General features: G+C 35.9%; 1 protein-coding gene across 1 annotated transcript in view; it reads right to left on the reverse strand.

The window, feature by feature from the left end:
- Nucleotides 1-5497: 5497 nt before the first annotated feature.
- LOC116409708 (teneurin-2-like) overlaps nt 5498-12898 on the reverse strand; it is a 145823-nt gene continuing 138422 nt past the window's right edge. The window contains exon 3 of the mRNA XM_031898792.1: nt 5498-5973. Coding sequence (XP_031754652.1) covers nt 5663-5973 — 311 coding nt within the window. The 3' untranslated portion in view covers nt 5498-5662. The remainder of the gene's footprint in view (nt 5974-12898) is intronic.

The raw sequence follows: 12898 nt of genomic DNA on the forward strand, positions 1-12898 counted from the left end.
ATTTTTAATCAAATAAGAAATAAATGACAATGCCCTATATCCATAAAGTTTTCTAGTTGCTTCCGTGGGGAATTAAGTGTTAAGTCTGGCTGCACAGTGCACAGTCTCACAGTAGGAAATGGATTAGGGCTGATACTTAATATTGATCCTGGTTAGTTAATGCCAGTGTAAAAATAACAGCACCAAACTGACCACTTTTTAGCTTACCTACTGAATAAAGTCTATTTAAAAAATACTTTAGGACTGTATTGAAAAAAAAAACAGACTTATCATTATATTTTTATTCATATTCCCAAACCTATATTGCTCCAGAAAGGACATTTTGATTCAAATATAGATTCTTGTTAGCTGTTATTCCAGAGACGCATACCTAAAAGGTTATTGATTTGGCTCTGAAGGACACAGTTTTTATTATGTGCAAAAACGTAGCTGGGTGCAAGCGTGAGAAATTAATGATGGCTTTGTAAGTGTCCATGCTGTGGTGTTGAATCAGTGGGGCAACTGTCAATCTATATGATAATACATCCCAACACTTCATAAAATCAGCGATGTGAAAAAACATTGATTTTGTTCAGCCACACAGAATTCGGCGGCTAGAAAGAGCAAGAACTGCACCGCAGTTAACACCTCGGCTTGTCTAATAGACATATTACATTTGTTTAAATATTTTATATCACAGCTTCATTTTCATAAATGCCACAATAATAAAAGTGCCAGCTTGTTTGACAGGCACATTATATTTTTAGAAGCTATCTTGTTGTACTGTCTTCATTCCAGGCAGTTACTGTATAGTATTTGCACCTTCAAGTTCAGTAATTATTTTCCTGGGCGACCTTGTTCAGTCACTTTGACTTTTAATTCCAGTGCCAGTATGTTAAATGACAGGCACACAATTTATTAACAAGGCATAGCAAAATAGTAAATCAATGTTTACTAATAAGTCCTTGCTTAAAGGTGCTGCTAAATAGTTTCAGTTCCTGTGACAGGGCATAAGCAAGCACATGGCTTGATTTTGAAAAACAGTAGGATTTGTGATATAGGAAAGCTTTATAAGCGCAGGGGCTGCATGACAAGGGATCCAAATGACCAGCAGCCAGATTACACTGGTTTATGTTTAGAGATTGGCATAATCAGATGCAACTGTGATTGGGTGAGAAGGAAAGAGTTAAGACAGGAGTAAGCTTGGCTTGGGGCTGAGAAAGAGAGGGATGTGATGTCAGTAAAAGAAGCACTCACTTCCTTATCTTCTGAGCAGGTAGAAATGTCCCACCCACGCTCCCTTTTTTACATAGTTTACAAAAATGTCAGGAGTTTTTTTTCTCTGTGTTCTCATGTTTTCTATAAATTATTGAATGTGGATGTTTTGCTGAATGCATTGTCACATTTATGTCACTGACTCTCACATAAATGTGAGAGTTAGCATTGTATTAATTTATGTTAATTCCAAATGCTTGATTCAGGGAATGTTTTACCATTAGAGTCAGGAGCACATTTTTTCCCTCTTGAAGCATAATTGGCACTGGCCTCAAGCAGGGCTGCTGAACGTCTCTCATGGTGAGGTATTTAGCTCCTGCTGGTAGCAGAGTTTGGGGCCATCCTCTCTGTAAGTGGAGGCAGCCTAATACTCAGTGGTGGATATAATGACATAGTCTTTAGGAACAAGGAACAGCAGAGCATAGTAGTGATGCTTAAAGAATTCTGGCTTTAGAATATTGCCTTGGGATAGGCTGAATAATAAGCAGAAACGGTGTCAATGAGGGCATTTTGTGACTCTGTCTTGCTTTTCCATACTTGAAACTGAAAGATATTGCTATTAAATGGATACTGTTATTTTTATTATATAATTGCCTTAGATTGTTTAACATAAACAATAAGAACACAGGGGCCATATTTTCGCATCAGAATGTAGATTGTATAGAAGAAGTCAAGCATGTCAACATGTCAACAAACAGGGTTGGATTGGGCCACCCAGACCCGACCCTTGCCGGCGCTCCCCCTGCCCGACTGTTCCTCCCCCTAAGTGTTAAATTTACCCGCTCGGGGGAGGACGTTGGGTGAGGGGCCCTGCAAGGGGGGGTTAGGGAGGCCCATGCGGGGTGGGGGCCCGGTGTGGGCAACTGCAGGGCCCCTGGGTGCCTTCACCCCCCAGTCCGACCCTGTCAACAAACTACAACCTTGTAGCCTGGTATATTGGCAGGGGTGGGAGCTGGTAACTGTTAAGGGCAACAGTTGTGCTCAGTGCATCCATCCTGCCTTCTGTTCCCAATCACATGCATTTGTGCACTGATGCTGAGGAACCCTGGAGCTACTCACACAGTGTCCAAAGTCAGTATGTGCATGGAATCTGTTCCTTAAGGACCACAAATACTAAATTATGTCACTGAGCAATCACTGGCATAACATTTGCAGGGTTCTATTTGCAATGAAGCACAAGCCAAGTTTCATGTTTTGACACATAAGCCACAATTTCATTAAGTGCATCATGGCCACAATTTAGTTGGAATTATGGAAAAAAAATTGTTCTTTGTACACTGTTTGTAAATTAACCCTTTAATGTCCCCTGTTCAAATTACCTTTCTAATGCTTAGTTTGTGTAATCCTAATTTCAAAATGGATGAGCATCCATTCCGTGTCCCTGTTCTCAATGAACAGTGTCAGATGCCCCAATGCCACTATAGAAGCTTCTACTGGTACAAAATCAAATAACAGTTAATCCCAGCAATCAATCCTAGTTCAGTCACATCTTACATAATAGAGCATTGAGAGGTATATAAGGAGATTCAATTGCATTATAAGAAGTAATGGGTTATTGCCTTAACAAGGACAAAACATTGATACAGTCTAAGCACCATATTTTAGAGGTTATGGATTTGTTTACATGTACAGCTACAATGCTGAAATCTTCTTCATCCTTCAGGAAACCTGCTTTCTCGAAGGCTAAGGGGTCTGGAATGTCAGGAATCATTGCCTCTCTTTGTACTGTATGTAAAATATCCCCCCCCCCCCCCACCATTGATTGTAGTCTTTAATTTTGATGAAAGAAAACATATTTTTGCTTATTGTTGTAATTAGAAAATAATTATGTATGTATGTATATCTTTATGAAGCGCTACTTATGTAAGCAGTGCTTTACAGTAGAATATATTAATACAAACAGGGGGTTAAAGATAATAATAGATAAATACAAAGCATAACAATTATGTTTTCACTATTTCTTGCACTACACAGAAAATGAAACTAAGAGGCCCATTTACTAAAATCCGAATTTTTGGGGCTAAAAATCACGATAAGTCGGAGTAACCACAATTATTTCTGATGTTCTAAAATGTCACGAAAATGCTTTTATCGATTGTACAAAAATATCTAAATTGTCTTCCGAAAATCACAAAATTTTCGGATCTGAACGTTCGTAAACGGCACGAAAGCCTTTCTGGCTTTGAAACCTTCAATGTATGATTTTGAAAGCCTTCCATAGGACTCAATGGCACTCGACAGATCCAACCTGGTGAAAAGTTAGTCACGATACCGAAGCTTGAATGAATTCCGAAATGCTTGTAGTCTTTGTGAAAAGTACAACTTTTTCGTGGAACTTAACGAAAACCACAAAAAAGTTGTGAAATTTTAATGAAATATTGTGGACATTCCGATATGTTCAATAAGTTAGAAAAAATATGATTTTATCTCATAAATACTTAATCGAGTTTTTGTAAATTGGCCCCTAAGTCTCTACTTTCTGTCTTGCTGAACAAGGTAAAAACAAATCAGCAGAATGTGACTTTATTCTCAATTTTAGATTTTGCCATGTTTGGGAAAAAAACATATAGAAATGGCAAGGTTAAACAGCCAGATAGCGCAGCGCATTTGTGGGCACTTTTGCAGTGGTGGCGGAATAAATACTCGGACTTTACTTTTGTTATATTTTGAGATATGAATAGCCCTTCACATCTTTACACGAGATATCACCAAAACAAACAGCAAAAATTCATGAAGCACGCCCTTGACATTTTCATTACATACTGGAAACTGTACAAAGTTTCCAAATTTCCATCTGTACAAAAACATATATATATATAATTTTAATCTACCATAGAGTTTGCAGACAGAGCTCGGTTAGCTATAATCTTTATCATTATTTTCTTATAAACATTGCCCACTTTGTCAGTTTGGTCACATGACACATGAAAATGCAGGTTTGTATAAGGTTACACATATGTAATATTTGTAAAAACTGCATGTACAAAAAGTATATCATCATATGAAAACACATTGAAGTCTGGTGCCATTTGAGAAATCCTCTTCATAAATGATGCCCTTATAAAGGTATGGGATCCGTTATCAGGAAACCTGAGATCCAGAAAGCTCTGAACTATAGAAAGCCTGTCTCCCATAGACTACATTTTAATAAAAAAAAATTCAGATTTTTCAAATTGATTTCCTTTTTCTTTATAATAATAAAACAGTACCTTGTACTTGATTCCAACTAAGATATAATTAATCCTTAATGGAGGCAAAACAATCCTATTGGGTTTAATTAATGTTTTATTGATTTTTAGCAGACTTAAGGTATGAAGATCCAAATTACGGAAAGACCCCTTATCCGGAATACCTTATCCGGAATACCCTTGGGTCCTATACTGTACTTTCCTTGAAAAATGCTTACACTTGTTCCTTAATTTTAGTGTTCCCTGTTATCATTCATCATTTTGAAGTCACATCTCATGAAGAAATCAACAATAACTTAGATGGACTTTATGTTAAAATTCAGTTTTTAAGTATAGCTATGGGACCTGTTATCCATAATGCTCAGGACTTGGGGTCTTCCAGATTAGGGATCTTTCCGTAAGTTTACTAAAAAAATCATCAAGTTTAATCAAGTTTAAACTTAATCAAGTTTAAAAAGTTATTGTTTAGTCTCCAATAAGAATTAATTATATCTTAGTTGGGATAAAGCACAAGGTACTGTTTTATTATTACAGAGAAAAAGGAAATCACTTTTAAAAATTAGAATAATTTGCTCAAAATGGAGTCTATGGGAGATGGCCTTCCCGTACGGGTTTACGGGATAACAGGTTTCTGGATAACGGACCCTATACCAGTAAAACCTTTTGCTACCTCTTTATAATAATTTGATATTCTCTACAGCACAAATATTCTACCCATTTTCTAGCCATTTCATATGATGTGTTGGAATGAAAATATTATATTTCCAAATGCATTTCAATACGTTTACAATATTTTTAAGCTGCATATATATTAGCATAATATTATATATTTAGCGCTAGTAAAAATGTTTACTGCCACGACTGATCTGAGTGAAAAAATCACGAAGAGCAAAAGGAAAGCATAGAAACTATCACAATAATATGCTGCTGTATATAAAACAAACCGCACAAATACTGCAATAAATACTCTTTAGTTATGTCTGACAGCAATTAGCTCTGGCTCATCTGCATTGTACAGTTACTCCATAAAAAAAATCCAAGGGATGTTTCACAGGTACATTAACTTTTTATATATAAAACCAATAGGTGTTATAAATAATATCTTATAGCCAGATGCTTTATTGGGAAGCTAATCAGGTTTGTAATAGCACATTGTCTAAGACAGTGTTGGTAAGAGGATAATTAATTTCTTCTATAGAACATTTTTCAGTTTATACACCTCAAGATAAATCTTTGTGAAGGAAAAAAACCCTACCGTTCTCTTCATCGGATTTATTTTCATTCTCCGAATCAGTCAGAGTGAGAGCTGAGTTTTCGCGGCTTGAGAGGCCAGAGCTGCGCCTTGATTTTATGCTTCTGCCCCATAATCGTATAGCATGCTCTGGAGACAGTCCTCCTTCTGTATCCGAATCAGCATCAGATGGTGCACTTAGGGCATAGCCTTGATGTAGTATTCCAATATCTGAGCAATAGCCACTTCTGTGGGGAGAAGGCTCACAGATTCCCAGCTCTGCCAGGGTAAAATTATTCCCTGCATGATAAACATAGCACGCATTAGAAAGAGATTCAAACGAATTAATGTTTAAAGACTACCAACTGGATTCCACCAGTTATGTACAAAAGATGTAAAATTAATTACTGGTATGATTACTGAAGCAACCTTCTCTAGGCTTGTAGTCTACACAAAACTGATATGAAGATACTTAAGGGCACATTTATGACAGATACATTGTGCAGAGTATAAGTGCAAGGACTGTCTTTGGACACAAGTACCTGTAAAGAATGGCATCAATGTGCAAGTTGCATTCATTTTTGTATGACTGCAGTAGCCATTAGTGATGGGCGAAACATTTCGCCAGGCATGGATTCACAGCAAATTTCTGTGTTTCGCCATTGGCAGATTGTTTTGCGAAACGGATGAAAAAATTTGCCGCGGAAATATTCGGCGCGCGTTCAAAAATTGTTGCGGGCAACACAAGTATAGCCGTGCGACAAAACAAAAGCCGCGAGACAAAACAAAAGCCGCGAGACAAAACAATAGCCGGGCAACAAAACAATAGCCGGGTGACAAAACAATAGCTGGGCGGCAAAACAATAGCCACGGCGACAATTTTTTTTGACGCGCGACATTTTCACCGTTTTGCGAATTTTTCACCGATTTGCGAATCTTTTGAAAGGTTCGCTAATTTTTCTGCGAAACGAAACGGGACAGATTCGCTCATCACTAGTACGGTGTAAGGTATAACACTATAATAAATGAAATTTTCTGCATTTAGGTTTGCTTTGACTTTAAAATTACAAAAAAAATAAATAAAAGTGCAATGCTAGATGATTCAATATATTAAACCTTGAGGCAGTTTGCCTAGGACTACAGCACATGAAGCCCAATTTAGTGAAGGTACATATAAGTGTAAGTCCACATGACTCAATAGCATGTTCTATTAGTTAACTGTGCAACTGTATCAAAATACTGTCATTGAACAAATCAGAACCCCACTGGCTCCCTAAAAGAAAGCAATGCACGCCAGTCAAGTGTACAGACATTGAACCAGTGTTGTTAGTCAAGTATCACAAGGGATTGTTCATAAATGAAGCTGATGTTTAAAGTCCTATGCTGGATGTTGCCACTTGACATCAAATTAGAAAAATAGATTCAGTGTTGACAAATGCAAGCTTTTTCACTTGAACAAAAATAACATTTTAAATGCTAGTTATAATTTTGGAAGCCTTCCTAATTTAGAATGATTAGGGGATTTTTGTGGACAATAGACTGTGCAACTGTAGATAGGGCTATAGTGATCTACAGATGGAGGCACATTTATCATTCTGATTTTAGTGGTTTTAGGGGCAGATTTACTAAAACTCTATAATTTCTCATTTATTAAAAAACTTTACTGAAATAATTTCCTCAAATGTCTAACATTTACTAGAAAAGTCTGTAGGGTTGATCCACTAAGGTGCCTTAAAATGAGCGTTATTTTTAGCATGCGTTAAATTTTATTGCATCTTATTTTTAGCAACTTAACGCACGATTCACTAAAAGGGTACTTGCATTCATTTAGACGTGATGCTGTTTGTGTTATTTAAGTCACGCGGACTATTTTCTCACACGGTATTTGATGCAACGCATGCTAATTAACGCACGCCCTATTAGCCATACACGCCATTACTTTCGGAAAACTACTGTTCTGAAAGTGACCATTTCCCTGCAAACTGGAGGCTGCATCACTCTAGGGCCAACACAGACTTGAATAAATCACACTGCAAAGTCCATATTTTATTGCCAAAAGCTCATTAACTGTATTTTTCTATAATTATCGCCTGCCCCAAGTAGGTGTTAATTTTCGCACAGACTAATGCAATATTTAGTGCGTCTAAGTGTTTGTGAATCATGTTTTAGTATTATTTCTGAGTGAGAATTAACGCAATGCGTTAAAATTAATGCCTTGCGATCATGTGTTTTTAGCGCATGTGATATGTGACTTAACGCATGTGATAATACTTTAGCAAATCGTGTGGTTTTTTGCATCAATTTTAACGCAAAAAAGCATGCGATAACGCTTAACGACCTTTAGTGAATCAACCCTTGTGTGAGAAAAAGTCTCAGCAATTGTGAGTTTTTCGGATTTCTTGCTGTGAAAATTTGAAATATCAGAGTTGTCGCACCAAAACCTCTACTGCAGTGAATTTTTGCACAAAAAAATCAAAAAACCTCTAAAGAGACAAAAGAAGGATCCTCAAGGAAAGGAAAGGGGCTTCTGCCATTAACTTCTACGTGATCTTGCTATGATTTAGCTGGCGATTTTTATCCATTCTGACACATAGTAAATCTCGAAAAAATTGCAACTTTTTTCTGCGGCTTTTAGCACCAAAAATTCGAATCGAGAAAAAAAAATCAGATGTTTAGTAAATGGTCCCCTTAGAGTTTTTTTGTAAAGAATTATGAATAAACTCATTTCCACTAAAACTATGAATGTCTAGTCATTTATTAAAAGATCTGAATATAAAAAGCACAAGTGAATTAAAATGCAGAAAATGCAGATCTTAAAAAAATAAATATTGAGAATAAAGTCTCTGCCTTTTGCTGTTAAGACCAACTACATATCTTTGGTAACTTGGATTGTAGTGTGATTTTATTTGATATAAAATGGAAGCATGATCCCAACTAGTTAATGCTGAAGCCCAATTATAACCAAATTATGAGTGCTCAAAGTAATAATAACATATGTTACATCAGCTGCAATGTGACCACTTGTCAGAACTTAATAAGAGCCTATCAAAATGTTCCTGATAGACAGTATAAGTGGAAAAGCTAAACTTTAATTCTGAATGAGTGAAATAAACACTGCCATGCTGGAACAAATCATTATAGAACAAATCATGCATGAAAAAGAGTTACATGGAAGAGAATTGCAAAACAGTAATTTTAATATTTTATTTGGTATTAAACACAATTTTGGTAAACACTAATGATCTTAGGGTATTAATAGAGCTGCTATTATAGAGAGGAGATTAAGCAGAAAATTTAGGCATAGTGACCAATATCTAATGTTGTTTCTTTTTCTTTTTTTTTTTGAACCTATAACTCTTTGAAAAGAAGGCAGTTTTGGAATTCTGAAGGTCAGTGACGATTTTATTGAGCCATCCCTATATGTTTCAGTTAACACAATGACCTTTAGCAAGGCAGCAGGATTATTAAGTATTATATACACTTCTGAGAACATCTGTAAAGAGGGTCAAAAATAAGGTCAGTGCCAGCAAGGACAGAGAATAAATGTGTGCATTTATGTAATTTATGATTATAAAAAAGAGCCAGAGAGAAATTTTACCACATAAAAACTTGTAGGGCATGAGGTCAGGTAGGAAGGCAAAATCCTAGGGTTATTACAATATAATTGCAAATTGAATGTCAAATCAAACCTTGAATATATGAGGGCAAAATGTGTGTGTGTCTAAATAAAAATTTGAATAAACTCATTTCCATGAATGTCTGACATTTACTAAAAAGTCTGAAATTAAAAAGTATGTGCGGGAAAAAGTCGCCAAAAGGTTTTCAATTTGTTGCACAAAAAACACCATAAAAAATCCAAAAACCTCTAAAGTTTCAAAGCAAAGGGAATCCTCCAGGTAAGGGAAGGAACGTGACATCTGCCACTGGATTCTACATGATCCCCACAAATTTTAGCTGGTGAATAGTCGTATTCGGATTTTTAGTAGTTTTGGTGCATAGTAAATCTCAAAAAAATTGCAACTCTTTTTGCACTAAGAAATAATCTGAATTGGAAAAAAATAAATATCTGACCATTAGTAAATAGCCCCCCTTTTGGAAATTACAAACAAGAAAGTCCATACACTCACGATTCACCTATTGGAAATGGCACTGCTATATTTGGGACCCTTCTGGAAAATGGGTGTCAAATAATAATAGTATTAATAATAATAATAATAATAATAAACCAAGGGGCACATTCATCAAAGTACGAGTTCGAGTCCCGAAGCTCAAACCTGGCCCAAGGAAAGTCACAATACTTAAGATTGAATGAATCTGAAACTTTTGTACTCAGCACGACAATACGATTTTTTGTCACAAAGTACAAACAAATCGCGCAAATCTACGAAAAGGTTGCAGAAAATAAGCACATATATATTAATAAGACTTCAGTACACCCATTAGGTGCCTACATGTCTCCAAGAAAACTCTGTATATGAAGGGCAACCTATACCAAAGAGCCTCAAGCAAAACCAAAAAGAGCTATGGGAAACTTGTGAGTCCTGAATAATCACTTTGATAAGACAACTGTACTCCAAGCTGGTACAATAAAAGCATATTATTTCTAACCAATATTTGAGTTTAGTTGACTCTTAACCTTATACAGTAGGTTCTTCAGCTATTCAAACAAACCCCTATGCCACAGTGCTGTATAACACAACATAGAATATTAACACAGATTGACTTTAAAAAAAAAATAGAGAGGCCCCTATATACCAAGAAATACACTCCTTTATGCAACCTCAAGAATGATTAAAAAATGCACTCCATTTAATATAGAAATGGTAAATAAGTTGTAGGCATTTTAAAATGCCAGTAGCAAAGAGTAGATGAAATTAAGTTTTATGTAGTTTTGTGTTGAACTTTGAAAAATAGGGTACTTGGGATGTATTTGTTTAAAGTGATGGGTTGCAGTATAAAATATCTAGTTTTGGGTTGTGAGGAATATAAATGCACAGTAATTTGGCCAGGGACTTTTCTCAGTCCTCTAAAATGTCATACCTGACTGCCCTCTTTGAGTATCATGAATATAAAGATGAAGATGGCTTTCAGTGAGGGTGCGTCCAGGAAGACTGAAAGTGAAATAAGAAGTACTGTATAGCACATTTAACACTATTTGGTCTGACAGGTTAAGACCCTCCTCTGGTTTAATGAGGCTGCTACATGAAAATCATTTGATAAAGGTAATTGGACATGTAATCATTTATGTTAGGTATGGAATCCAGCATCCTTAGCTCTTCTGTGCAAGTACATCATCCACTTTATAAATCTGATTTGATTTTATGATGCCATTCACAGCACTCAATAAAAGTCGGGGAAAATCCTACTCCTTTGATACTCTCATCACAACTGTTCCAGCAGAATGAGGTCTCTGATCATTTCATGCACATTCCTTCTGTTTTATAGGGTATATTTTATACCGCTTCACTTTCTGATACCTTCTCTAAGCCACAAACTGCCTGCTTTATTTTTTGTGCAACATCAAACCACCTCTTGGAAGATTCCCACGTTACAATTAATTACAGTTTCTGAGAGTTTTGTTCATCATTACTATAACAATTCTATTCTGAAGCCACCAAAACAAACCATTTATTTATTTGCCTCCGTTTTTACACTGCATGCACAGATGAACTAGCCTGCTCAGTAAGCATTTAACAGATTAGACACTCGAACATGGTTGCAGGCAAAGCTCTCTCATGTTTCTGCGTATTGCCTGATAAACACTTCAAAGTAAACTGCTCATAAATATGAAATGAAAAGGCGAGAAGTCGTTATGCACAGCTTTGAGATACAAATCTCTTTATTCCCCTCTGAAGTGGGGTTTGATTGACATAATGAGTTATAGATCCTGTCCAGGGACACATCGCCTTATCCCCTTTTCCTCAGGAGACTACAAGACTTGAAAGGAAACTATTTCTGAACTTCATGAGACAGAGCAAAAGAGAAAAAAAAGTTGAGCCTGACACATTTTCTGGTCCTCTATTTTTTAATAAAATGTTGTATTTTCCTAATATATGGCAAACATTAGGACCAGATCCATTAAAACAAATAATATGACTAATTTCCCCAGAGAGAAAGTTAGATTTTAATATGTAATATTACATTTCAATCACAAATGAAGCCGCACATCAGAACATCAAGGGGTCACTCATAACAGTCTGTATTTCTTCCAGCAAAACTGTAAAAAACTGTGGGGTGGTTTATTTATATAAAATGAATGGTGCAAAATTCTGCCAATTCCAAAGTAATGTAATTATTTATTCAAATAAAGAATTACTGGCACAAGGAGAATAATGTACCTAATTAAAACATTCATACATTTAAAATGTATCAGAATTCAAGATTCAAATTGTCTGTAGTGATGTAGGCATGGATTTGTGGCAAATTTCTGCGTTTAGCCACTGGTGAATTGTCTCACAAAACAGGCGTCACTGTGCAACAAAAAATGGCCGTCCGCGTAAAGAAAAAAAAGTTGAGCACGCCATCAGAAAAATGGCTCACATGACATTTTCGCAGTTTTGCAAATTTTTCGCCGTTTCACAAATCTTTTAAAAGATTTGCATATTTTTCGCAAAGAAAAACGGGACACATTCGCTCATCACTACTACTATTTTTGCAGAAAAAAACATTCTCTTTAATATAGGTTTGCAAACTTGAATTTCTGAGATTTAGGGGCAGATTTAAAGTGCATTGAAAGTGCATTTATTAAATAATAAACTCTAAATTTCTAAAAAGTCTCATAGGAATAAATAGAAAGTGGGAGAGTTTTTATATATTAAACTCTAAACTCACATTTTGATAAATCTGTCAATATAGATTGCCTTTGAAGCATTCAGTTGGTGTAAGTGATTAAGCACTATATAAAGAAAAGTAAACAAAATGCAAAATTAAAGGGTAAATAAACCCCCCAGAATTATTTCTTTGCATCATTTCCCCTGGATCAACAAATCAAGATAAAATCTAGATCAGAACCACAGGCTCTGGAAGAGGAAAAAAAATAATACTGGAATTGGTACTGATATGCTGTTTGGATATCAGAAACCTTGTAAATTGCTAATCCCATCAGAGATTGGGAAGTCCACGTATGAGTTTTATGATTGAAGAAAGCACTATAGCACCTTGTTTTATCTTATTTTTGCCCTACAGCACTTTATAAGAATCGCCACAGCACTTTGGAAACACAGAA

This window comes from Xenopus tropicalis, chromosome 3, assembly GCF_000004195.4.
Source record: "Xenopus tropicalis strain Nigerian chromosome 3, UCB_Xtro_10.0, whole genome shotgun sequence".
Lineage (NCBI taxonomy): Eukaryota > Metazoa > Chordata > Amphibia > Anura > Pipidae > Xenopus > Xenopus tropicalis.